At 38.6% G+C, this 27,851-nt stretch overlaps 1 protein-coding gene across 1 annotated transcript in view; it reads left to right on the top strand.

The window, feature by feature from the left end:
* ZNF782 (zinc finger protein 782) overlaps positions 415-27,851 on the top strand; it is a 71,353-nt gene continuing 43,916 nt past the window's right edge. The window contains exons 1-3 of the mRNA XM_005684153.3: positions 415-499; positions 2,694-2,744; positions 22,725-22,851. Of these exons, the coding sequence (XP_005684210.2) occupies positions 2,730-2,744; positions 22,725-22,851 (142 nt within the window). The 5' untranslated portion in view covers positions 415-499; positions 2,694-2,729. The remainder of the gene's footprint in view (positions 500-2,693; positions 2,745-22,724; positions 22,852-27,851) is intronic.

Below are 27,851 nucleotides of genomic sequence, written 5' to 3'. Positions count from 1 at the left end.
CGCATTTGGCGGTTAAGTTAAAATTTAACCTGTTCTCTTCAGGATCTTTGAGATTCTGGGCAGGTTACTTTTAAGACACTGCTCTGCTGCTAAGTCGCTTCAGTCGTGTCCGACTCTGTGCGACCCCATAGACGGCAGCCCACCAGGCTCCCCCGTCCCTGGGATTCTCCAGGCAAGTACGCTGGAGTGGGTTGCCATTTCCTTCTTCAATGCATGAAAGTGAAAAGTGAAAGTGAAGTCGCTCAGTCGTGTCCGACTCTTCGCGACCCCATGGACTGCACTAAAATGCATAAAAGCCTCCAGAGACACCACCACTGTGGACGCGGAGGTCTATGGGAAATGTAGTCTTGAATCCGTCTGTTTCACCGCGCAGCACTCTGGGAAGAGTATTCTGGGCTTCTTCCGCGCGTGTGCAGCCGTAGCCCCGCCTCCTCACTCGTCTTCTCTGAACTCTAGGGGAGCGGTGTCGTAACGTGGGGTTCTGCTCGGAAAGTGAAGGGTGCGCACCTGGGGTGAGAGTGCGAGGGGGCGGGGGGTCAGCGGGGAGGGGGTGCCTTTGTGGCTAGGGATGAGAGCGGAAAATCTTTGAAACGCACTCCCACCAACGCTGGTGTACATGCCCGAGCGGGCCCTCAGCCTGGGGAAGGCCAGTAAGGGGTGACCCGGGCCCTCGGGCTCCGAGAGTGCAGGTCGGGTTGGTCCGGTTAAGAGCAGGTGTTCAGTCTAGGCCTGGTTGTGTGGGACCTTGGATTTGTCCCCGCCTGCAGCCTGACGGGGGAAAAAATCCATGTCGGCGACAGGAGAGAGAGTGAATTTACACCGCTGATGATGGCCATGGGTCGGGAATGAGAACGCTAGCTCTGGAGCCAGAAAGGCCTGGGTAAATGCCAGGTCTGTCACCTGTAAGCAGGGTTACAGAAGGAACCTGGATAAGAGTCCAGTTTCTCATGTGAAAATTATACTCATGATGACTGATGGCGTTGTTTTGAAACTTAGACCTAAGTCATCCCTTGCAAAGTATTTAGACAAGTGCCAGATAATGAGCACTGAATAAGTTCCAGTGCTATTATAGTTGGAAGACACTTTATTCTTTTTCATTGGACGGGTTTATGTAACCTCACAACCACTTTAACAAAAACGGAGGCTCAGGGTGGTGGATCGATGTGCTCAGGTCATAAGTTAGTGGTGAGGGAATTCAGATTGAAGGGCAGGTGTGCTTTACTTACAACCTCAGGCTTTATCTAAATATCACAACAGCCTAAAACCATCATTGTAGCCTTCACAACCCTAAATAAAGTGGCCTGCCCCTAGTTTCCAGAAATATAAGGAATGTGAATGTAGATGGGATCCTACCATGTGTCAGATGTGTTCTGGGAATTCTGTCTCTTCCTGTCACTTGGGGCAGACAGAGGTTCCTGGCCCCTTCTGCATTGTCAGGAAGTCTCTTTTACATGTAGTATTATAATAAATTCCAAAAATTAGGCATTTGCTCCTAAAATGAATTTGTTTCTTAGATCCACATCCCACTTACCTTGAAATAAAGTGATCCTTGTGAGTTTAGAAGCAGGGAATCTCTGTAAAAGGGAGTCTTAGCTGGAAGAGAGCATGCATAAGACTTTAGACCTCGCTCCAGAATCTCATAGCAGAGACAGACTGGGCCTAGAAAGGAGTAGATCCTAAACTTGCAAGATCAGAAGCTGTTCTTAATCCCCCTGCTCAGAATGAGCCAGTCTTGGTGATGATGCCACCTCCAGAAGCCACCAAACTCTTGACCGTGGGGAGTTTGGGCCATTGCTGAGAAGAGCAAAGTGAGCTGAGGTGGTCCAGGGGCAGGCTACTCAGGAAGAGACATTTTGTTGGAGAGCTTGTGAGGGCAGGGCTGGGGGTAAGAAATAACCAGCAGAGGGAGGAAATGCTGTCTCTGCTCCCCTTAAATGGCCCCCACATATTACAGATGCTGTGCTGTGGTCACATGTGTCCATCACATGTGACACGTGACATCCTGACCTCACAGGATCCCAGGATGATGATATGTGAAGGGCTTTCCAAGGTCATCTATTTTAACTCTCTTGAAAACTTTAAAGACATTGAACCTGAAAGGTTCAGTAATTTGTCCAAGAAAAGAATTAGGAGAACAGTGCACTTATAGGTTAGTCACCAAAAGCATCTTATCAAAAAGGCCTTTTAACAAATACATCACAGTTAAAGCAATTAAAATTTCTTGCCTTATAGCATCCTATCTAGGCTTTCTGTAGATTGTTTATACCAGGGGGTAAATAATATTATTAATAGTAAGAAAAATAGATAAATGATACATACTGAGTATTTTTCTGCTAAGTTAGTTTTAATGAAAGAATAGTGTCTTATTCTTTGGTGTATTTAGTTAAACTAATCTGTTGTTTTTATTTATTTGTGTTAGAAGGACACATGCATTATTTTTAAACAGTTGAGAAAAGTTTACATTCACTTGGTAAGAAAACGCAGATGTAATCCTCATGGTCATCTCAGAGTTACACACAGAGGGGTGGTGCCACCTGTGCATGATCCCTCTCATGCCTTTTCAAGGCCCAGAGGAGGGTGAGGAAGATAAGGAAGATGATCCCCAGTTGGGGTGCTGAGATTTGGGGAGGTGAATCTGGGAGCTATACGACAGGTTAAATCTCATGACATCCATCTTCTTTCTGTCCTCTCAGCTGAACCACAATTCTCTACTCTCCCAAAAGCAGAAAATGAACATAATTCAGGTGAGCTCTTTATGCTTTCCCCATTCTGCATTGTACTGGATTTGTAAGTCTAAGAAGCATACATGTATTAATGGAAGAGGAAAAACAGAAATAGATCGTCAATCTTGAGGGATAATATATACACTGTCTTACTATTCACTGTGATGTTTGCTGTCAGCCTTTGATAGGTAACCTTTGTCGGGGTAAGTAGGTTACTTCCAGGAACCAGTTTGCTAAGATTTTATATTAGTCATGAATGCCTATTAAATTCTGTTGATTAAACAACCTGCCTGAAATGCAGGAGACCCAGGTTTGATCCCTGGGTTGAGAAGATCCCCTGGAGAAGGGAATGGCTATCCACTCCAGTATTGTTGCTGGAGAATTCCATGGACAGGGTATCCTGGCAGGCTACAGTCCATGGGATTGCAAAGAGTTGGACACGACTGAATAACTAACACACACACACACACATTTTGTTATCTATTGGAGAAAAACTATAGCTTATTTCCTTTATAAATACTGTAAACAGTATAATAGATTTTCTAGTGTACTAAACGGAGAAGCCAATGGCAACCCACTCCAGTACTCTTGCCTGGACAATCCCATGGATGGAGGAGCCTGGTAGGCTGCAGTCCACGGGGTCACTAAGAGTCGGACATGACTGAGCGACTTCACTTTCACTTTTCACTTTCACGCATCGGAGAAGGAAATGGCAACCCACTCGTGGTTTTGCCTGGAGAATCCCAGGGACGGGGGAGCCTGGTGGGCTGCTGTCTATGGGGTGGCACAGAGTCAGACACGACTGAAGCGACTTAGCAGCAGCAGCTGCAGTGTACTAAAACCCCTGTGTAGATCTTAATTGCTAATAAGTTTGGTAAGTTGCTTACATGTTTTCCTAGGACTTTTTTAGGATTTTTATTTTTGTATTCACAAGTTGAGTTACACATACTTTCTTGTTTCTGTGTCCAATTATGGTATCATGGCATGGTCATAATCTCATGAAAGGAAATGGGACATTTTCCTGCTCCTTTAATAATATTTTAGATGAGAAAATTGTGTTGTGTAGGTTTTGTGACTCTCACCTATGAATTAGGGCCTCATGAAGACTTTTTGCATGAAGATTTTCAATATTTATTGGTCATAAGTCTTTGCTGGATTTGTACTTTTTTCTTTCATCATTACATTTTCGTAGAAAATTGTTCATTTTTATTTAAATGTGTTTTTATGAGCTTGTTTATAATGTTCTGTTAGGATTTCAAAGTATTTGTTTCTTAATCAGTAATTTCCTTTTTGATCAGCTTTAAAATTTTATTTCAGTATAATTGTTGCCAATCAGGAAAGGGCAAGGTATGTTCTATTAGGCCCGATCTAAAGCTAAGAATTTCTATGTCTGAGGGTCTTAGTATTCTGTGCTAGCAGTGGAATCTAAATATTGTGAGTAGAAGAACATACACTTGCCTTGTTTGTGATTTTTACCTTTGGGTACGTACCTGTCAGCACCATTTGTTGACAAGAATATGCTTTCTCCATTGAATTGCATTAGCACTTCTGAGGGAAATCAACTATCATCCTACGTGTGGGTCTGTTTCTGGATTCTGTTTACTTCTTTTTTATTTTCTAAATATTTTTATTGAAGTATAGTTGATTTACAAATTTCTGCTGCATGACAAATTGACTAAGTTGAATATATATATGTGTGTGTGTGTATATATATATATATTTAGTACATTCTTTTTTATATTTTGTTCCATTATAGTTTATCACAGGATATAGAATATAGTTCCCTGTGCTACACAGTGACTTTGTTGTTTATCTGTCATATATATAATAGTTTGCATCTGTTAATCCCAGACTCCCAGTTCTTCCCTCCCCTGCCTCTGCTCCCACTTGGCAACCACAAGTCTACTTTTTGTATCTTTGTGGACTCTGTTCATTTCTGATGATCTTAAATCCTTTTGCTAATACCACATTTTCTTGATGAGTGTCTCTTTACAGTAACTGTTGAAATAAATAACGTGTCTTCCTACTTTTTTAAAGAGTGTCTTAGAGATTCAAAGTTCTTTGCTTCTCTATAGAAAGTTTTGAAAATCAGCTTGTTGATCTCAGGAAAACCTGCTGAGATTTTGATAGAAATCAACTCTATAGAATCTGTAATATAGCGGAGAATTGGCATCTTGTTCAAAATGAGTCTTCCAATTCATGAGCACATTATCTCTCTCACTGGGGGATTCAGAGGCTTTTCTTTTTTATTAAGTTTTTTTTTTTTTTTGCCTTGGCCACCTTTTTCAAGTCTTTATTAAATTTCTTACAGTATTGCTTCTGTTTTGTATTTTGGGTTTTTAGCCATGAGTTATGTGGGATCTTTGCTCCCTGACCAGACCCCCTGCATTGAAAGGTAAAATCTGAACCACTGAGTCTCCAGGGAAGTCCCAAGTTTTTCATTTTTATTCTTTTGAGTCAAAATCATAGTTCTGACTTACAGTTTTTACAGTTTAAAAGAAAAGTCTGTGTTTGAAGATAAGACTCTAGTGGTGTAGTAGTGAAAGCAGGAACAATATAGGAAGCTATTTCTGTAATCCTAGTAAGGGATGATGACCGTAAGAGAGTTATTTACAAGAAGTAGTCGGATTCTGGAGGTACCTTAGGTAAGAGCCAACAGTCTAAGAGGGTGTGTTTCTTCTCCACAACCTTACAAATAGAGTATGTTGTCAAACTTTTTGCATTTTTACAAATGTGATTAAAAAATGATAACTAAAATTTAGTTTTACAAGCTTTCTTCTTCTCATAAGTGAGGTGGAACATCTTTTTTGTTTGTAATTCATCTATATTTCTTTTTTATTGAACTGTTTATTTCTTATCCATTTTCCTGTTGATGTGCTAATTTTTAATTACTATATCCAGCATATCCTTATAGCCATTTTTTTTGCAATATAAATTGCACTATTTTCCGAGTTTTTTTTATTTTTTCTCTGCTCATGCTTTTTATTTTTATTTTTGTTTTTAACTGTGGTGAATTGTTTGGGCATTTGAAAAATATTTATTGAAATATAGTTGATTTACAATGTTGTGTTAGTTTCAGGTATATAGCAAAATTACTCAGTTATACAAATATACTCACACACATATTTGTACACAAACACACATGTATATGTTTATACAGTGTATATATTCTTTTTGAGATTCTTTTCCATTAAAGGTTAATACAAGATAATGAGTATAGTTTCCTATGCTATACAGTCAGTCCTTGTTGGTTATCTATTTTATATATAGTGATGTCCATATGTTAATCCCAAACTCCTATTTTATCTCTCCCACCTTTTTCTGTTTGGTAACCATAAGTTGTTTTTTATGTCTTTGAGTTTATTTCTCTTTTGCAAATAAGTTCATTGGTATCTTTTTAGATTCTACATGTAAATGATATCCTATATTTGTCCCTTTCTCTTTTGCTTACTTCACTTAATATGATAATCTCTGGATTCATCCATGTTTTTGCAAATGACGTAATTTCTTTTTTGTGGCAGAACAGTATTCCATTGTATGTATGCATGTATGTCTGCTTTTGTGTATATGTATAACTTTATCCATTTTACTGTGGAGGAACATTTAGGTTGTTTCCATGTCTTGGCTACTATAAATCCGTTCAGTTCAGTTCAGTTGCTCAGTTGTGTCCAACTCTTTGTGATGCTATGAACCGAGTATCCCAGGCCTCCCTGTCCATCAGAAACTCCTAGAGTTTACTCAGACTCATGTCCATTGAGTTGGTGATGCCATTCAGCCATCTCATCCTGTTGTCCCCTTCTCCTCCTGCCCTCAGTCTTTCCCAGAATCAGGGTCTTTCACATCAGTCAGCTCTTCACATCAGGTAGCCGAAGTATTGGAGGTTCAGCTTCAACATTAGTCCTTCCAATGAACACCCGGGACTGATCTCCTTTAGGATGGACTGGTTGGATCTCCTTTCAAAACAAGGGACTCTCAAGAGTCTTCTCCCACACCACAGTTCAAAAGCATCAATTCTTTGGTGCTCAGCTTTCTTTACAGTGCAACTGTCACATCCATACATGACCACTGGGAAAACCATAGCCTTGACTAGACGGACCTTTGTTGACAAAGTAATGTCTCTGCTCTTTAATATGCTCTCTAGGTTGGTCATAATTTTCCTTCCAAGGAGTAAGTATCTTTTAATTTCATGGCTGCAATCATCATCTGCAGTGATTTTGGAGCCCCCCAAAATAAAGTCAGCCACTGTTTCCACTGTTTCCCCATCTATTTCCCATGGAGTGATGGGACCGGATGCCATGATCTTAGTTTTCTGAATATTGAGCTTTTAACCAACTTTTTCACTCTCCTCTTTCACTTTCATCAGGAGGCTCTTTAGTTCTCTTCACTTTCTGCCATAAGGGTGGTGTCATCTGCAAATCAGAAGTTATTGATATTTCTCCCAGCAATCTTGATTCCAGCTTGTGCTTCCTCCAGCCAAGCATTTCTCATGTTGGACTCTGCATATAAGTTAAATAAGCAGGGTGACAATATACAGCCTTGACGTACTCCTTTTCCTATTTGGGACCAGTCTGTTGTTCCATGTCCAGTTCTAACTGTTGCTTCCTGACCTGCATACAAGTTTCTCAAGAGGCAGGTCAGGTGGTCTGGTATTCCCACCTCTTTCAGAATTTTCCACAGTTTATTGTGATCCACACAATCAAAGGCTTTGGCGTAGTCAATAAAACAGAAATAGATGTTTTTCTGGAACTCTCTTGCTTTCTCGATGATCTAAAGGATGTTGGCAATTTGGTCTCTGGTTCCTCTGCCTTTTCTAAAACCAGCTTGAGCATCTGGAAGTTCAAGGTTCACATATTGCTGAAGCCTGGCTTGGAGAATTTTGAGCGTTGCTATACTAGCGTGTGAGATGAGTGCAATTGTGTGGTAGTTTGAGCATTCTTTGGCATTGCCTTTCTTTGGGATTGGAATGAAAACTGACCTTTTCCAATCCTGTGGCCACTGCTGAGTTTTCCAAATTTAGTGACATATTGCGTGCAGCACTTTCACAGCATCATCTTTTAAGATTTGGAATTCCATCACCTCCACTAGCTTTGTTCGTAGTGATGCTTCCTAAGGCCCACTTGACTTCACGTTCCAGGATGTCTGGCTCTAGATGAGTGATCACACCATCGTGATTATCTGGGTCGTGAAGATCTTTTTTGTACAGTACACCTCTTCTTAATATCTTCTGCTTCTGTTAGGTCCCTACCATTTCTGTCCTTTATTGAGCCCATCTTTGCATGAAATGCTCCCTTGTTATCTCTGATTATCTTGAAGAGGTCTCCAGTCTTTCCCATTCTGCTGTTTCCCTCTATTTCTTTGCACTGATTGCTGAGGAAGGCTTTCTTATCTCTCCTTGCTATTCTTTGGAACTCTGCATTCAAATGGGTACATCTTTCCTTTTCTCCTTTTCTTTTGGCTTCCCTTCTTTTCACAGCTATTTGTAAAGCCTCCTCAGACAGCTATTTTGCTTTTTTGCATTTCTTTTTCCTGGAGATGGTGTTGATCCCTATCTCCTGTACAGTGTCACAAACCTCTGTCCATAGTTCATCTGGCACTCTGTATCAGATCTAGTCCCTTAAATCTATTTCTCACTTCCACTGTATAATCATAAGAGATTTGATTTAGGTCATACCTGAATGGTCTAGTGGTTTTCCCTACTTTCTTCAATTTAAGTCTGAATTTTGCAGTAAGGAGTTCATGATCTGAGCTACAGTCAGCTCCTGGTCTTGTTTTTGTGACTGGATAGAGCTTCTCCTTCTTTGGCTGCAAAGAATATAATCAATCTGATTTCGGTGTTGACCATCTGGTGATGTCCATGTGTAGAGTCTTCTCTTGTGTTGTTGGAAGAGGGTGTTTGCTATGACCAGTGCGTCTCTTGGCAAAACTCTTATTAGCCTTTGCCCTGCTTCATTCTGTACTCTGAGGCCAAATTTGCCTGTTACTCCAGGTGTTTCTTGACTTCTTCCTTTTGCATTCCAGTCCCCTATAATGAAAAGGACATCTTTTTTGGGTATTAGTTCTAAAATGTCTTGTAGGTCTTCATAGAACTGTTCAACTTCAGCTTCTTCAGCATTACTGGTTGGGGCCTAGAGTTGTATTACCATGATATTGAATGGTTATTATAAATAGTGCTGTGGTAAATATTGGGGTGCATGCATTTTCAAAGTATGGTTTTCTCCAGATATATACTTAGGAGTGGGATCACTGAATCATATGGTAACTCTATTCTTAGTTATTTTAAGGACCTTCCATAATGTTCTCCATGGTGACTGCACCAATTTACATTCCCACCAGCTATGTAGGAGGGTTTTCTTTTCTCCACACACTCTCCAGCATTTGTTACTGGTAAATGTTTTGATGATGGCCATTCTGACTGGTGTGAGGTGATACCTCATTGTACTTTTGATTTGCATTTGTCTAATAATTAGTGGTACTGAGCATCTTTTCATATGCCTATTAGCCATCTGTATGTCTTCTTTGGAGAAATGTCCATTTAAGTCTTCTGCCCAGTTTTTGATTGGGTTACTTGATTTGTTTTGTTATTTAGTTGTATGAGCTGTTCTTTTGTTATTTAGTTGTACGAGTTATATGAGCTGTTTTTGTATATTTTAGAGAGTAATCCCTTGTTGGTAGCATCATTTCCAGATATTTTCTCCCCATCTGTAGGTTGTCTTCCATTTTGTTTATATTTTCCTTTGCTGTGCAGAAGCTGTTCCATTCAATTTAGGTCCCACTTGTTTATTTTTGTTTTTATTTAAATTACTGCAGGAGATAGATCCAGAAAAATATTGCTGCGACTTATGTCAAAGAGTGTTCCACCTGTATTTTCCTCTAGCATTTTTATATCCAGTGTTACATTTAGGATTTTTATCCATTTATTTTTCTATGTAGTGTTAGTTCATTACTCTACATGTAGCTGTTCAGTTTTCCCAGTACCACTGGTTGAAGAAGAGACTCTCTTTTCTCCATTGTATAATCTTGCCTCCTTTGTTGTAGATTAATTGACCGTAAGTGTTTGGGTTTATTTCTGGGTTTTCTATCCTGTTCATTAATCTGTATGTCTGTTTTTGTGCCAATGTCATTTTGTTTTTTTTCCTATTTATTTTTTAACATATTTTTTAATTGGAGGATAACTGCTTTAATAATCCCATCATAGATTGCAGCTTTTTCATAGAGAAGGGGCTTGCATACCTCAGTGAAGCTATGGGTGGCAATGCAGGGCCACACAAGACGGACGGGTCATATTAACGAGTTCTGACAAAATGTGTTCCACCGGGAAAGGAAATGTCAACGCACATCAGTATTCTTGCCTGGAGAACCCATGGAAAGTATGAAAAGGCAAAAAGATACGACACCAAAAATGAGCCTCCCAGGTCAGAAGGTGTCCACTATGCTACTGGGGAAGAGCAAGAGATGACTCTACACATGGACATCACCAGATGGTCAGTACCGATTTCAGATTGATTATGTCCTTTGCAGTAAAAGATGGAGAAGCTCTATACAGTCAGTTAAAATAAGACCTGGAGCTGACTGTGGCTCAGATCATCAGCTCCTTATTGCAAAGTTCAGGCTCAAATTGAAGGAATTAGAGAAAACCACTAGGCCATTCGGGTATGACCTAAATTACATCCCTTACGATTATACTATGGAGGTGATGAATAGATTCAGGGGATTAGATTTGGTAGACAGAATACCTGAAGAACTGTGGACAGAGGTTCATGAAATTGTAGTGTTACAGTGACCAAAACTATCCCAAAGAAAAAGAAATATAAGAAGGCAAAGTGGTATTTGAGGAGGTTTTACAAATAGCTGAGGAAAGAGAAGCAAAAGGCAAGGAAAAAAGGGAAAGATATACCCAGCTGAATTTAGAGTTCCAGAGAATATCAAGGAGAGATAAGGAGGTCTTCTTAAATGAACAATCCAAAGAAATAGAAGAAAACAATAAAATGGGGAAGGCTAGTGGGGTCACACAGAGTCAGAAACAACTGAAGTGACTTAGCAGCAGCAGCAGCAGCAGAGGTCTCTAAATAAAATTGGAGATGTCAAGGGAACATTTCATGCAAGAATGGGCATGATAAAGGACAGATATGGTAAGGACCTAACAGAAGTAGAAGAGATTAAGAAGGAAGAATATTCAGAACCATACAATAAAGGTCTTTTTCAGTTATGATTTTCTCAGGATACTTGCCTAGTAGTGGGATTGCCAGATATATGGTCATTTTATTCCTAGTTTTTTTTAGGGAATCTCCAAACTGTTCTCCATCGTGGATGTAACAGTTTGCATTCTCACCAGCAGTGAAAGAGGGTAACTTTTTCTCCACACCCTCTCCTGCATTTATTGTTTGGGGATTTTTCGATGATGGCCATTCTGAGGTGTGAAGTGATACTCATTTTAGTTTTGATTTTCATTTCTCTAGTAATGAGCTGTCTTGAGCATCTTGTCATGGTGTTGTTGGCCATCTGTATGTCTTCTTTGGAGAAATGGCTGTTTCAGTCTTCTGCCCATCCCAGTGTTCAATGCAGCACTATTTACAATAGCTAGAACACTGAAGCAGCCTAAATGTCCATTGACAAATTAATGCATAAAGAAGTTGTGATACATATATACAATGGGATACTACTCAGCCATAAAAAGGAATACATTTAAGTCAGTTCTTGTGAGGTGGATGGACCTGGAGCCTGTTATACAGAGTGAAATAAGTGAGAAAGTAAAAAATATACTTTAACACATATATATGAAATCTAGAAAACTGGTACTGATGAACCTATTTGCGAGGCAGGAATTGAAATGTAGACTTAGAGAACAGATTTTGGACACAGTGAGGGGAGGGGAGGAAGGGACTAATTGAGAGAATAGCATTGAAACATATACATCACCATATATAAAATAGAAAGCTAATGGGAAGTTGCTGTATAACATTGGGAGCTCAGTGCAGTAGTCTGTAATAACCTAGAGAGGTTGGATGGGGTGGGGGCTTGGAGGGGAGGTTCAAGAGGGCGAGGACATATGTATACATATAGCTGCTTTCATGTTGTTGTATGGCAGAACCCAACACAATATTGTAAAGCAGTTATTCTCCAAGCTAGGCTTCAGCAATACGTGAATCAAGAAAATACAGATGTACAGGCTGTATTTAGCATCACATCTTGCTGAAGCCTAGCTTGAAGGATTTTGAACATGACCTTGTTACCACGTGAAATGAGTGCAGCTGTATGTTAGTTTGAACGTTCTTTGGCACTGCTCTTCTTTGGGATTGGAGTGACACGTTTTCCAGTCCTGTGGCCACTGCTGAGATTTCCAAATTTGCTGATACACTAGGTACAGTGCTTTAACAGCATCATTTTTTAGGATTTGAAATAGCTCAGCTGGAATTCTGTCACCTCCACTAGCTTTGTTTGTAGTAATGCTTCCAAAGGCCCACTTGACTTCATAGTCCAGGATGTCCTGCTCTAGGTTAGTGACCACACCATTGTGGTTATCCAAGCCATTAAGAACTCCAGGCTGGATGAATCCAGCAGTCAACATTGCTAGGAGAAATATCAACAACCTCAGATATGCAGATGATGCCACTCTAATGGTAGAATGTGAAGAGGAACTAAAGAGACTCATGATGAGGGTGAAAGTGGAAGGTGAAAAAACTGGCTTGAAACTCAACATTCAAAAAACTAAGATCATAGTATCTAGTCCCATCACTTCATGACAAATAGAAGGGGAAACAGTGGAAGCAGTGACCATGAGTGTCCATGAGTCCGTTCTCTACTGCTGTATAGTAGAACTGTACTATTTATCTAGAAACCATATAGATGCATTATTTGTTTTTATGTTTCAGATGTATTTCATTCTGTATAACAGGCTCTAGGTTCAATCACCTCACTACAACTGTATAAAATTTGTTCCTCTTTAGGCTGACTAATATTCCATTGTATATATATCACATCATCTTTCTTGATTCATCTGGTGATGGATATCTAGGTTGCTTCCATGTACTGTTGGTGGTGTTCAGTCAGTAAGTTGTGTCTGGCTATTTGTGAGTCCATGGACTGCAGCATGCCAGCCTCCTTTGTGCTTTACTATCTTTTGGAGTTTTGCTCAAACTCATGTCCACTGAGTCAGTGATGTCATCCAACAACCTCATCCTCTTTTGCCCCCTTCTCCTCCTTTCTTTGGTCTTTCCCAGCATCACAGTCTTTTCCAGTGTGTTGGTTCTTTGCATCAGGTGGCCAAATTATTGGAGCCTCAGCTTCAGCATCAGTCCTTCCAATAAATATTCAGGGTTGATTTCCTTTAGGGTTGACTGGTTTGATCTCCTTACTGTCCAAGGGACTCTCAAGAGTCTTCTCCAGCACCACAGTTTGAAAGCATCAGTTCTTTGGTGCTCAGTGCTCTTTATGGTCCAACTCTCACATCCGAATATGACTACTGGAAAAAAACCATAGCTTTGGCTATACGGACATTTGTTGGCAAATTGATGTCTCTGCTTTTTAGTACACTGTCTAAGTTTGAAAGAGGAGAGTGAAAAAGTTGGCTTAAAGCTCAACATTCAGAAAACGAAGATCATGGCATCTGGTCCCATCACTTCATGGCAAATAGATGGGGAAACAGTGGAAACAGTGTCAGACTTTATTTTGGGGGGCTCCAAAATCACTGCAGATGGTGACTGCAGCCATGAAATTAAAAGAAGCTTACTCCTTGGAAGGAAAGCTATGATCAACCTAGATAGCATATTCAAAAGCAGAGACATTACTTTGCCGACTAAGGTCCGTCTAGTCAAGGCTATGGTTTTTCCAGTAGGCATGTATGGATGTGAGAGTTGGACTGTGAAGAAGGCTGAGCACCGAAGAATTGATGCTTTTGAACTGTGGTGTTGGAGAAGCCTGTTACTCCAGGTGTTTCTTGACTTCCTACTTTTGCATTCCAATCCCCTACGATGAAAAGGACATCTCTTTTTGGTGTTGGTTCTAAAATGTCTTGTAGGTCTTCATAGAACTGTTTGGCTTCAACTTCTTTGGCATTATTTTGGGGGGCATAGACTTGTATTACTGTGATGTTGAATGATTTGCCTTGGAATTGAACCTAGATCATTCTGTCATCTTTGAGATTGCACCCAAGTACTGCATTTCAGACTCTTCCGTTGACTATGAGTGCTACTCCATTCCTTCTGAGGGATTATTGTCCACAATAGTAGATTTAATTGTCATCTGAATTAAATTCACCCATTCCCTTCCTAAAATATTGATGTTCACTCTTGCCATCTGCTCTTTAACCACATCCACTTTACCTTGATTCATAGACCTAACATTCAGGTTCCTCTGTATTATTGTGCTTAACAACACTGGACTTTACTTTCACCACCAGATACATCCACAACTGAGCATTGTTTTCACTTTGGCTCAGCCTCTTCACTCTTTCTGGAGCTATTTCTTCACTCTTCTCTAGTAGTATATTGGACATCTACCAACCTGCGGGCTTATCTTCCAGTTTCATGTCTTTTTGCCATTTCATAGTGTTCATGGTGTTCTCAAAGCAAGAAAAATGAAGTAGTTTGACATTCCCTTCTCCAGTGACCTCATTTTGTCAAAACTCTCCACCATGAACCATCTGTCTTGGGTGGCCCAGAATGGCACAGCTCATAGTTTCATTGAGTTACATTGAGTTACAAGGCTGTAATTGACGTTATCATTTTGGTTAGTTTTCTGTGACTGTGGTTTTCATTCTGGAGGCCATGGGATTGCAGTTCTTGCTTCTTCTGTCTACCCTCTGATGGATGAGGATAAGAGGTCTGTGCAAGCTTCTGATGGGAGGGAATGGCTGTGAGGATAACTGGATCTTGCTCTGGTGGGCAGGACTCTGCTCAGTAAATCTTTAAAGCAGTTTTCTGTTCATGGGTGGGGTTGAGCTCCCTCCCTGTAGTTTGGCCTGAGATGGAGCCATCCTGGAGTCTGCATTTTCTATGGTAGTGCTAATGTCGACCTCCTCCAAGAGGACTTAGGCCAACACACTGCACCTAGCAGGACTGCTGCTGCCAATGCACTTGACCCTGTGGCAGGCTACTGTCAACCTACACCTCCACAGGAGACTCCCACACACTCACAGGCAAGTCTGTTTCAGTCTCTTGTTGGGTCATTCCTCCTTTCCCCTGAGTCCTGTTGCACACAAGGTTTTCTTTGTGCCTTCCAAGAGTCTCTGTTTCCCTCAGTTCAGTTCAGTTCAGTTTCTCATTCGTTTCCGACTCTTTGCAACTCCATGAACTGCAGCACACCAGGCCTCCCTGTCCATCACCAACTCCCAGAGTTCACCCAAAGCCATGTCCATTGAGTCAGTGATGCCATACAACCATCTCATCCTCTGTTGTCCCCTTCTCTTCTTTCCCTCAATCTTTCCCAGCATCAGGATCTTTTCAAATGAGTCAGCTTTTCACATCAGGTGGCCAAAGTATTGGAGTTTCAGCTTAAATATCAGTCCTTGCAATGAACACCCAGGACTGATCTCCTTTAGAATGGACTGACTGAATCTCCTTGCAGTCCAAGGGACTCTCAAGAGTCTTCTCCAACACCACAGTTCAAAAGCATCAATTCTTCAGCGCTCAGGTTTCTTTATAGTCCAACTCTCACATCCATACATGACTACTGGAAAAACCATAGCCTTGACTAGACAGACGTTTGTTGGCAAAGTAATGTCTCTGCTTTTTAATATGTTGTCTAGGTTGGTCATAAATTTCCTTCCAAGGAGTAAGCACGTTTTAATTTCATGGCTGCAGTCACCATCTGCAGTGATTTTGGAGCCCAGAAAAATAAAGTCAGCCACTGTTTCCACTGTTTCCCCATCTATTTGGCATGAAGTGATGGGACCGGATGCCGTGATCTTCGTTTTCTAAATGTTAAGCTTTAAGCCAACATTTTCGCTCTCCTCTTTCACTTTTATCAAGAGGCTCTTTAGTTCTTCTTCACTTTCTGCCATAAGGGTGGTATCATCTGCATATCTGAGGTTATTGATATTTCTCCCGGCAATCTTGATTCCAGCTTGTGCTTCTTCCAGTCCAGCACTTCTCATGTTGTACTCTGCATATAAGTTAAATAAGCAGGGTGACAATATACAGCCTTGACGTGCTCCCTTTCCTATTTGGAAACAGTCTGTTGTTCCATGTCCAGTTCTCTTTTTTTTTTTTTTCCCCATGTCCAGTTCTAACTGTTGCTTCCTGACCTGCATACAGGTTTCTCAAGAGGCAGGTCAGGTGGTCTGGTATTCCCATCTCTTTCAGAATTTTCCACAGTTTATTGTGATCCACACAAAGGCTTTGGCCTAGTCAATAAAGCAGAAATAAATGTTTTTCAGGAACTCTTTTGCTTTTTCGATGATCCAGCAGATGTTGGCAATTTGATCTCTGGTTCCTCTGCTTTTTCTAAAACCAGCTTGTTTCCCTAGTCCTCTGGAAATTGTTCTGTAGTCAAATTGTAGTGACCTTCACACCTGGGGATTCCTGGTCCCTTTATCAGATCCCCGGATTGGGAAGTCTGATGAGGGGCCTTGAACCTTTGAATCACATTGAGAACCTTTTTGTTATAGTTGTTTTCCAGTTTGTGCATCACCCACCTGGCAGCTCTATGGTAGGGCTCCAGGCTCTATGCTAGGGCTAATGTCAACACGTTGCACCTCCCAAGACTGCTGCTGCTAGTACTCCTGTCCCCACAGCAGGCCACTGCTGACCCACACCTTCTTAGGAGACTCTGAAACACTCAGAGGCAGGTCTGGCTCAGTCTCTTGTGGAGGTCACTGCATTTTTCCCCTGGGTCCTGGTGCACACAAGATTTTATTTATGCCCTCCAAGAGTCTCTGGCAGGTTTGGGGTTTGATTTTAACATGATTGTGCCCCTCCTACCATCTTGTTGTAACTTCTCCTTTGTCCTTGGACGTGGGTTATCCTTTTTTTGGTGGATTCCAATATCCTTTTGTCAGTGGTTGTTCAGTTGGTAGTTGTGATTTTGATGTTCTCACTGGAGGAGAAGGGTGCACATCCTTCTACTCGGCCATGTCCTGGCTATTGTAAATAATGTTGTATGAACATTGGGATGTGCGTCTTTTTGAAGAATTGTCATGTTTTCGTGCTATATGCTCAGTAATGGAGTTGCTAGGTCATATGGTAAATTTATTCCTAGTTGGTTAAGGAATCTTCATGATGTTCTCTGCAGTGGCTGTACCAATTTACATTCTCATCAGTAGTACAGGAGTGTTCCCTTTCTCCACATCCTCTCCACCATTTATTGTTGGTAGATTTTTTGATGATGACAATTCTTATTGGTGTGAGGTGATACCTCATTGTAGTTTTGATTTGCATTTCTCTAGTATGAGTGACATTAAGCATTTTTTTCACGTGTTTGTTGTCCATCTCTGTGTCGTCTTTGGAGAAATGTCTGTTTAGGTCTTGTCATTTTTTAAATTCAGTTTTGTTTTCCTTCTATTGAATGGTTTATGTATTTTGTAGATTAATTGTCAGTTACTTTGTAACTACTGAGGGGAGACATTCTGTATTTTTTGTATTTTCATTCTGTATTTTTTGTATTTTCATTCTGTATTTTCTGTATTTTCATCTTTACAGTTTCCTTTGCTGTGCAAAAACTTAAGTTTAACAAAGTTCCATTTGTTTATTTTTGTTTTTATTTCCATTGCTCTAGGAGGAGGTCAAAGAGGATCTTGTTGTGATTTATGTTAAGGAATGTACTGTCTGTGTTTTCCTCTAAGAGCTGTATATTTTCTGGCCCTACCTTTAAGTCTTTAATTCAACTTGAGTTTGTTAGGAAGTGTTCTAATTTCATTCTCTTACATGTAGCTGTCCAGTTTTTCCAGCTAAGAGGCTCTCTTTTCTCCATTGTATATTCCTCCCTCCTTTTTCAAAAATAAGGTACTCATGGGTACATGGGTTTATTTCTGGGGTTTCTATCCTATTCTGCTTAGCTGTATTTTGCTTTTTGTGCCAGTACCATATTGTCTTGATGAGTATAGCTTTGTAACATAGTCTGAAGTCAGTAAGATTGATTCATCTATCTCCATTTTTCTTTCTCACAATTGCTTTGCCTATTTGGGGTCTTTTGGGTTTCCAAACAATGTGTAAAACTTTTTGTTCTAGTTCTGGAAAAATTCCATTGGTAATTGAATAGGGATTGCATTGAATATGTAGATGACTTTCGGTAGTATTCTCAAATTTTCACAATATTGATTCTCCTAATTTAAGAACATGGTATATATCTCCATCTGTTTGATCTCCTTCATCAACATCTTATAGTTTTTTGCATATGTGTCTTTCATTTCTTTAGGTAGGTTTATTCCTAGATATTTTATTCTTTTTGTTTCAGGGATGAATGGGATTGTTTACTTTCTGAGTTCCCTTTTTGATTTTTTATTGTTGGCATCGGATACAGGGGATTTTTGTGTATCGTTTGGTATCCTGCAACATTACTGAATTCGTTGATTAGCTCTAGCAATTTTCTGGTGGCATCTTTAGGGTATTCTATGTTTAGTATCCTGTCATCTGCAGATAGTGAAAGTTTTGCTTCTTGTTTTTCAATCTGGATTCCTTTTATTTCTTTTTCCTTTCTGATTGCCATGGCGAGGACTTCCAAATCTATATTGAATAGTAGTGGTGAGACAGTCGATTCCTGGGCAGGTTGATACGAAGTCTGGGGTCTCTGAGGAGGAGAAAGGGGTCTTGGGCTCTCAAAGCAGAGATAGGGGTCTGGAATTCTCAAGGAGGAGGAAAGGACATCTTTTTTTCCCCTCTACATTCCTTAGTCTGATGATTACACAACAAACAACTCAGTTTAAACTCTGTACTAAGGACTGATGTTGAAGTTGAAACTCCAATACTTTGGCCACCTGATGAGAAGAGCTGACTCATTTGAAAAGACCCTGATGCTGGGAAAGATTGAGGGCAGGAGGAGAAGGGGACAACAGAGGATGAGATGGTTGGATGGCATCACCGACTCAGTGGACATGAGTTTGGGTAAACTCTGGGAGTTGGTGATGGACAGGGAGGCCTGGCGTGCTGTGGTTCATGGGGTCGCAGAGCCAAACACGACTGACTGAACTGAACTAAAGGATTATATAACAACGATGTCTCCTGCTTGAGGATAGTTTCTCCTTCCTGAAAACCTTCTGGCTAACCCTGTTATCTTAAAATGTAAATTATGGGAGTGGGTCTAGTAAGATCTTTACAACCTTGAGACATTCTTTTGACTTATTGTTAATAACTACTTTTAAAAGTTATTATAATTAATAACTAACACTAGCAAGGGGGGCATTCTCCATCCCCCTTCTGATGTCTATGTCAGAGGCTTTCTCTGTCCCTTTTCTTACTTTAATAAAACTGCTACAGAAAAGCTCTTTTGAGTGATCAAGTCTGGTCCTTGGTCCTGAAGCTAAATCTTTTTAGAGATCACAAATCTGACAGCATTCACCGTAAGCTTCAGTGGCAAGAGTGGGCGCCCATGTCATGTTCCTGACCTTAGAGGAAATGCGTTTAGTTTTTCCCCATTGAGAATGTTGTTTGGTGTGGGTTTGTTGTATATGGCGTTTATTATGTTCAGGTAGGTTCTTTCTATGCCAGTTTTCTGGAGAATGTTTATCATAAATGGATGTTGAATCTTGTCAAAAGCTTTCTCTGCATCTACTGAGATGATCTATGGTTTTTATTTCTCAATTTGTTAATATGGTGTATCACATTTACTGACTTATGTATATTCAAGAATCCTTATAGCCCTGGGATAAACCCCACCTGATCATGGTATATGATCCTTTTAATGTGTTGTTGGATTCTGTTTGCTGTAATTTTTTTGAGGATTTTTGCATCTATATTCATCAGTGATATTGGCCTGTGATTTTCTTTTTTTGTGGCATCTTTGTCTCATTTTGGTGTCAGGGTGATAGTGGCCTCATAGAATGAGTTTGGGAGTATTCCTCCTGCAATTTTTTGGAAAAATTTGAGTAGGATGGGTGTTAACTATTCTCTAAATGTTTGATAGAATTTGCCTGTGAGGCTGTGTGGCACTGGGCTTTTGTTTGTTGGAAGATTTTTGATCATGGTTTTGACTTTGATGCTTGTGATTGGTCTGTTCATATTTTCTGTTTCTTCCTGGTCCAGTCTTGGAAGGTTATACTTTTGTAACAGTGTGTCCATTTCTTGCATTTTGTCCATTTTTTGGGCACATAGTTGCTCCTGGTAGTAGTCTTTTATGATCCTTTGTATTTCTGCATTGTCTGTTGTAGCTTCTTCTTTTTCATTTCTAATTGTGTTGATTTGAGTCTTCTCCCTGTTTCTTTGATGAGTCTGGGTACTTGTCAACTTGGTTTATTGTCTCAAAGAACCAGCTTTCAGTTTTATTGAACTTTGCTCTTTTTCCATTTATTTCAAAATAAATAAAACATCTGATCTCTATGCTTTCTTTCCTTCTACTAACTTCGTCAGGTTTTTTGTTCTTTTTCTAATTGCTTTATATTCTAAGGTTAGGTTGTTTATTTTATGTTTCTTGTTTCTTGAGGTTGGCTTGTATTTCTGTAAACTTTCCTCTTAACACTTCTTTTATTACATCCCATAAGTTTTGAGTTGTCTCTTGTGGGGGTAGTAACATACTGTTTTGATGACTGTAGCTTTGTAGTATGATCTCTAGTCAGGTAGCCTGATCCCCTCTCCCAGTCCTATTTTCTTTTTCAAAATTGCTTTGTCTATTCAGAGTCTTTTGAAAACATTTTATCTTTATATTGTCGAATTTAGCATTTTTTTCTTTTATGCTTTGTTGATTTTTAGTCATTGTTGGCCATTACCCACTATAACGATATAAAAGAATTGTTCTTTGTAGTCTTTTAGAATATGGTTTTATTTTTCACATTTAAATCTTGAATATATTTTAATTTTTCCTGCTCTGTGATGTGATATATAGACCTCTCTTTTCCAGATGGCCATCTATTTATCCAAATCACATTTGTTCACTCATTAAATGATGTTATCTGTATTTAAATAGGAAAGTGATTCTGTTTATTATTCTTCCTACTATCCGCTTTCTCTAGTTTAAGCTTAGACATCTTTCTGGGCTCTCGCTAGTGCACTGCTCCTTTTGCCCACTTCTATGTTTGCATTAGACTGTGGGCAATAGTGTTCTAATTTTTTTTTTTTTATCTAGTATTACCTTACCCTCTATCTTCCAGAATTTTTTCAAAATTCAGGCCTTGTGCTGGGGGTTTTCTGCATTCCTCTTTTGTCATATTTTTATTACTTTAAAAGTTTTGTATTTTACCTGAATGTGTTTTTGGAGACAGGAGATATAAGTATGTATGTTTAGTCTATTCCTTTAAACTAGAGAAACAATATTTTGTTGTAATTCTCCCTGGTGGCTCAGACAGTAAAGTGTCTGCCTGCAACGCACAAGACCTGGGTTTGATCCCTGGGTCAGGAAGATCCCCTGGAGAAGGAAATGGCAACCCACTCCAGTACTCTTGCCTGGAAAATTCCATGGACAGAGGAGCCTTGTAGGCTACAGTCAGTGCGGTCGCAAAGAGTCGGAGACGACTAAGCAACTTCACTTCACTTCACTCTTAATATTTTTGTTTTCTCTTTTTACCACTGAGAATTTATTTCTCAGTCTTCCTGGCTTATCTTTATACCGTACTTTTAAATTTTGGTATTCCCTTGAATTTATTCCTTGATTATTTTCTTTCCTAAAATTTCTATATCCTTTCTGAACCAACCATTTTTCTCTAATGACTTCAATTATCATCTTAAGGACTGATGTCTCCTAAATCCTTTTTTTCATTCTAGACCTCCCTTCTTCATTCCAGGATCATGCAGCCAATCATGAAATAATTCTATTTGTAAATTCCACAGGTGTTTTGAGTACAGTTGAATAACATCTACTCTCTGTGACCCAACCTCTGGTTCTTATTTATTTTTCCAGTCTCTGTGTATGGCATCAGTATCTATCAGTTGGTTGTGGAGCATTTCTTTGTATAGCTATACAAAAAAAAAAAAAAAAAGTGACCAGATTTTTTCCTCTAAGGATTAATTCCCATTCTTTATCTCTGTTGCTTTGCCTTAGGATAGATCATCCCTAAAATTGGGTAGTTTGTTTTGTTGCTGAAGATATTGTCCACTAATGAGGAGAGATTTTTCTTCCCAGGAGATATTTGCAAGTATTTGAAGATATTTTTGGTTGATGCTATTAATATCTGATTAGTAGAAGTAGGGATACTGGTAAACATCCTGGAATACACAGGACAGTCTTCCACAGAAAGAGCTTTATCTGGTCCAGAGTGTCAGTAGTGCCAAATTGAAGAAACCCTGTTCTAGTGTAAAGGCAGAGTTGCTCATCTTTTATAGCATTTTGTTTTAAACTCTAAACAGTTAAACATATGTTAGGAGAAAACCATGGTTTGAAAGTATACATTCACCCCAGTGTTCACTGCAGTGCTGTTTATAGTAGCCACAGCCTGGAAGCAGCCTAAATCTTCATCAAAGAATCTATATAGATGTGGTGCATATATACAGTGGAATGTTACTCACCCATTAAAAAATGAAATAATGCCATTTGCAGCATCATGGATGGAAAGGTGGGGAGGGAGGGATAAATTGGGAGTTTGGAATTGACATATACACACTGCTATGTTTAAAATGATAACCAACAAAGACCTACTGTATAGCACAGGGAACTCTGCTCAGTATTCTGTCATAATCTAAATGAGAAAGGAATTTGAAAAAGAATATATGTGTGTGTGTATATATATATATATATACACATATATATATATATAAATCTCTTTGCTGTACACTTGAAACTTATAGAATATTGTAAATCACCTATAGACCAATATAAAATAATCATTAAAACATAAACAGAAAATATAGTATGAGTTAGTTTTCAAAAATATTTTCTACGTCCTGATTCTGAACCCTCAGATTGAGTAGAAATATATTGTTTCAGGCATCAGTGTCATTCAAGGATGTGACTGTGGAATTCACCCAGGAAGAGTGGCATCAGATGGACTCTGCTCAGAGGACCCTGTACAGAGATGTAATGCTGGAGAACTACAGCCACCTCGTCTCAGTGGGTGAGCAGACCTTACCATGCAACTTCCTCAAGAATGCAGATTCAGTTTTTTCTTTTTAAAAATATTAATTACTTTTATTGAGGAATATTAAATGAAAAATAAAATTCAGCACTTTATTGTACAAATCAATAAGTTAAAAAGGTTATGCAGTAGATTACCATCATCAGAGTCATGGCTTGGAATATCTTCATCATCCCCCCAAAATTCCTTGTACCCTTTACAGTGAGTCCCTTCCTCTCATACCTCTTCTCAGATGCCAACCAATCACTGATCTATTTTCTAGTCAATACTTTTTCCTTGTTTTGAATCTTATATAAATGAATTTATATATAGTATCTTTTGTCTGACTTCCACATTTAGCATGATGCTTTTGAGACTCCTGTGTGTGTATCGCCAGTTTATTCTTTTTATCCTGAGTAGAATTCTTTTGTGTGCATATACTACAGTTTGTTATTCTTTCAGCTCATGGCTTCATGGGTGTTTTTCCAGTTTGGAGCTGTTATGAATAAAGCTTCTATGAACATTCACATATAAGTCTTTGTGTCAATATGTTTTTATTTCTTATGTAAATACCTAGGAGTGGGCTTACCTAGCCTTCTGGTAAATTTATATGTAACTTATTCTGAAAGTTCCAGATGTTTCCCCATTGGGTCTACTGTTTTTCATGCCTATAAGCAATGCCTAAGAGTTCCATTGCTGTTTGGTTACCAGCATTTGGTTTGGTAAGTCTTACTATTTTTAACCATTGTAGTTAATGTCTAGTTGCATCTAATTGCATCTTATTGGATTTTAATTTGCATTTCTCTGGTAATTAACAATGTTGAACTTCTTTTCATGTGCTTTTTAACCATTCATAATCTCCTTTAATGAAGTGTTTTATCAAATCTTTTGCCCATTTTTTTTCATTTTGTTTTTTGGTTTGAGTCTTATTGTTGAGTTGAAGGAGTTCAGATCTTACCAGATACATGTTTTGAAAATGTTTCCTCTCCAGGTCTGGCTTACCTTTTTAGAAGAAAATTTTTACAGATGGTTTTGGTTTGCATATATACTTAAAAATTTTTTATATGACATGATTAAGATTCAGGGATTTAGAACAATTGTATTCTTTATGTTTCCCCTAATGGTTATATCTTATATAACTATAGTATAGTCTTAACACAAGGAAATAGGCATTGGTACAATTAATGTAAATATCTTTATATAATTTTTTTACTTTATAATTCTGTATTGAGGCATGGTTGATTTATAATATCATGTTAGTTTCAGGTATACAGCAGAGTGATGCAGTTATAAATTCTTTTCCAGATTCTTTCCCCTGATAGGTTATTACAAAATACTGAGTATAGTTCCCTGTACTACAGAGTACATCCTTGTTGTTATCTATTTTATATTGGGTTGGCCAAAAGGTTCATTTGTTTTTTTCCCATAAAATGGCTCTAGTAGTGCTTTAGTTGTCTTTAATGTCATTCGAAACCAGTTTATTAGATTTTATTGTGACAGCTGTCATATCAGCATCCATTTTAAAAAAACATCAAAATCGGTGAATTTTTGTGTGGCAATTTTAATATTGAAGATGGAAGAAAAAAGCATCAGTTTTGACATGTTATGCCTTATTATTTCAACAAAGGTAAAAATGCAACTAATACACAAAAATAGATTTGTGCAGTGTATGGAGAAGGTATTGTGACTCATCAAACAAGACAAAAGTGGTTTGTGCAGTTTTGTGCTGGAGATTTCTTGCTAGACAATGCTCCATGGTCAGGTAGACCAGTTGAAGTTGATAATAATCAAATAGAGACATTAACTGAGAAGAATCAGTGTTACATCAAGTAGGAGATAGCTGACATACTCAAAATATCCAAATCAAGATTTGAAAGTCATTTGTACCAAATGGGTTATGTTAATCACTTTGATGTTTAGGTTCCACCTAGGCGAAGTGAAAAAACCTTCTTAACCATATTTCACATGTATTTCTCTACTGAAACGTAATAAAAATGTTCCATTTTAAAAACAAATTGTGATGGGTGTTGAAAAGTGGATACTGTGCAATAATGTGAAATGGAAGAGATTGTGGGGGCAAGTGAAATGAGCCACCACCAATCACACCAAAGGCGTCTTCTTCCAAGGAAGATGGTGTTGTGTGTGTGGTGGGATTGTAAGGGAATCCTCTGTTATGAGCTCCTTCTGGGGAACCAAACAATTAATTCCAACAAGAATTGCTCCCAGTTAGACCAACTGAGAGCAGCACTGATGAAGAGTGTCCAGAATTAGTCAACAGAAAATGCATAGTCTCCATCAAGCTAATGCAAGACCACATGTTTCTTTGATGACTAGGCAAAAACTGTTACACTTTGGCTGGAAGTTCTGATTCACCCACCATGTTCACCAGCCATTGTACCTTCAGATTTCCTTTTATTTTGGTCTTTACAAAATTCTCTTAATGGAAGAAATTTTAGCTCCCCTGGAGACTGTAAAAGGACCCTGGAAAAATTCTTTGCTCAAAAAGATAAAAAAGTTTTGGGGAAATCGAATTATGAAGTTGCCTGAAAAATGGCAGAAGGTAATGGAAATTACCTTCTGCGGTTTTTTGAAATAACTGCAGAAGGATAGGTGTTAGCTCTTCTCTAAATGTTTGCTAGAATTCACCTGTGAAGCTGTCTGGTCCTGGACTTCTCTATGTTGGGAGTTTTTTAAAACACAGATTGAATTTCAATACTGGTAATTAGTCTGTGTATATTTTCTGTATCTTCCTGGTTCAATCTTGGGAGATTTTACCTTTTAAGAATTTAACTGCTTCCTCTTAGGTGTCCATTTTTTGTTGATTTTGTTGGCCTGTATTAGTCATTTATGAGCCTTTATTTCTATGGTGTGGGTTGTAACTTCTATTACAATTCTAATTTTATTGATTTTTGGCCCTCTCTTTTTTCTTGATATGTCTGAGTGAAGGTTTATCAATTTTGTTTTTCTTTTTAAAGAAGTAGGCTTTAATTTAATTGATTTTGCTATTATTTTCTTTGTCTCTATTAATTTATTTTTGCTCTGATTATTATGATTTCTTTCTACTACCTTTTGGTTTTGTTTGTTTTTTCCTAGTTGCTTTGGGTGTAAGGCTAGGCCGTTTTTTTTTTTTCTTTTTTTGAGATTTTTCTTGTTTCCTGAGGTAAGCTTCAGTTGCTATAAACTTTCCTCTTAGAACTACTTTTGCTACATGCCATAGGTTTTAGACTGTCATATTTTCATTTTTCTCTAGTTATTTTTTGATTGCCTCTTTGATATCTTCAGTGACCCTTTGGTTGTTTAGTTGCATATTGTTTAGCCTCCACGTGTTTGGGTTTTTTTTTGCAGTTTTTTTTCCTACAGTTTATTTTGAATCTCATATCATTGTGGTTGGGGAAAAAAAAAAGTTTGATATGATTTGAAGTTTCTTAAATTTACCAAGTTTTGCTTTGTGGGCCAGCATGTAATCTCTCTTGGAGAATATTCCATTGACACTTGAAAAGAGTATGTATTCTGCTACTTTTGTATGGCTTCCCTTGTGGCTCAGTGATAAAGAATTTGCCTGCCAATGCAGGAGATGCAGGTTCAATCCCTGGTTCAGGAAAATCCCCTGGAGAAGGAAATGGCAACCCACTCCACTATTCTTCCCTGGGAAATCCCATGGACAGAAGAGCCTGGAGTCCTCTGTCCATGGGGTCACAAAAAGGTCAGATACAGCTTAGCAACCTAATAACAACTCTCATATGGAACACTATAAATATAAGTTGAGGCCAGCTGGTCTAATGTATCATTTAAGGCCCCTGTTTCCTTATTCATTTTCTGTCTGGATAATCTATCCATTGATACAAGTGGGGCATTAAAGTTCCCCAGTACTACTGTGTTACTATTGACTTCTTTAATAGCTGTTAACATTTGTCTTATATATTGTGGTGCTCCTGTGCTGGGTGCATACATATTTAGAATTGTTTTATCTTCCTCTTGGATTTATCGCTCGATCATTATGTAGTATCCTTCTTTGTCCTCTGTAACAGTCTTTATTTTTAAAGTCTATTTTGTCTGATGTGGTATTACTACTCCAGCTTTCTTTTGATCTCCTTTTGCATGGAACACCTTTTTCTATCCCTCACTTTCAGTCTGTATGTGTCTCTAGATCTGAGGTTGGTCTCTTGTAGACCACATATGTACAATTCTTTCTTTGTCTCTCAATTCAGCTAGTCTCTGTCTTTTGGTCAGGGCATTTACTCTGTTTACATTTAAGGTAATTATCAATATGTAAGTTCTTATTGCCATTTTGTTAATTGTTTTAGATTTTTTTGCAGGCCTTTTCTTTCTTTCCTTTGTTTTCTTCTCTTGTTGTTTGGATTCCTTTTCTTTTCTGTATGTTTATCTTAGATTTTTGTTTGCAGTTACCATGTTTTCATATAGCAGTATGCATATATTGATATATACATGATTGTTTTAAGTTGCTGGTCTCTTAATTTCAATTTACATTTCAGAAAGCCTTGTGCTTCTACTCTCCATATCTCACAATTACTGGTTTTGATATATTTGTGTGTGAATAATTTCCTACCTTACTATATGTTTGTCTTTACTAGTGAGCTTTCCCACTCTGTAATTTTCATGTTTCTAGTTATTGCCATTTCTTTTCCACCTAAAGAAGTTCCGTTGGCATTTATTGTAAAGCTGGTTTGGTGGTGCTGAATTCTCTTAGCTTTTGCTTGTCTATAAAGCTTTTGATTTCTCCATCAAATCTGAACAAAAGCCTTTTCTGGGTAGAGTGTTCTCGTTTGTAGATTTTTCCCTTTTAGCACTTTAAATACATTGTGCCACTCCCCTCTGGCCTGCAGAATTTCTGCTGAAAAATCAACTGATAGTTTTATTTCCTTGTATGTCATTTTTTGCTTTTACCTTCTTTTAATATTTTTTTCTTTGTCTTTAATTTTTGTCAGTTTGATCTCAGTGTCTTGACATGTTCCTCCTTGGGTGTATCCTGCATGGAATTC

Source organism: Capra hircus, chromosome 8 (genome assembly GCF_001704415.2).
Source record: "Capra hircus breed San Clemente chromosome 8, ASM170441v1, whole genome shotgun sequence".
NCBI lineage: Eukaryota > Metazoa > Chordata > Mammalia > Artiodactyla > Bovidae > Capra > Capra hircus.
This window is presented reverse-complemented; position numbering and strand designations above follow the sequence as displayed.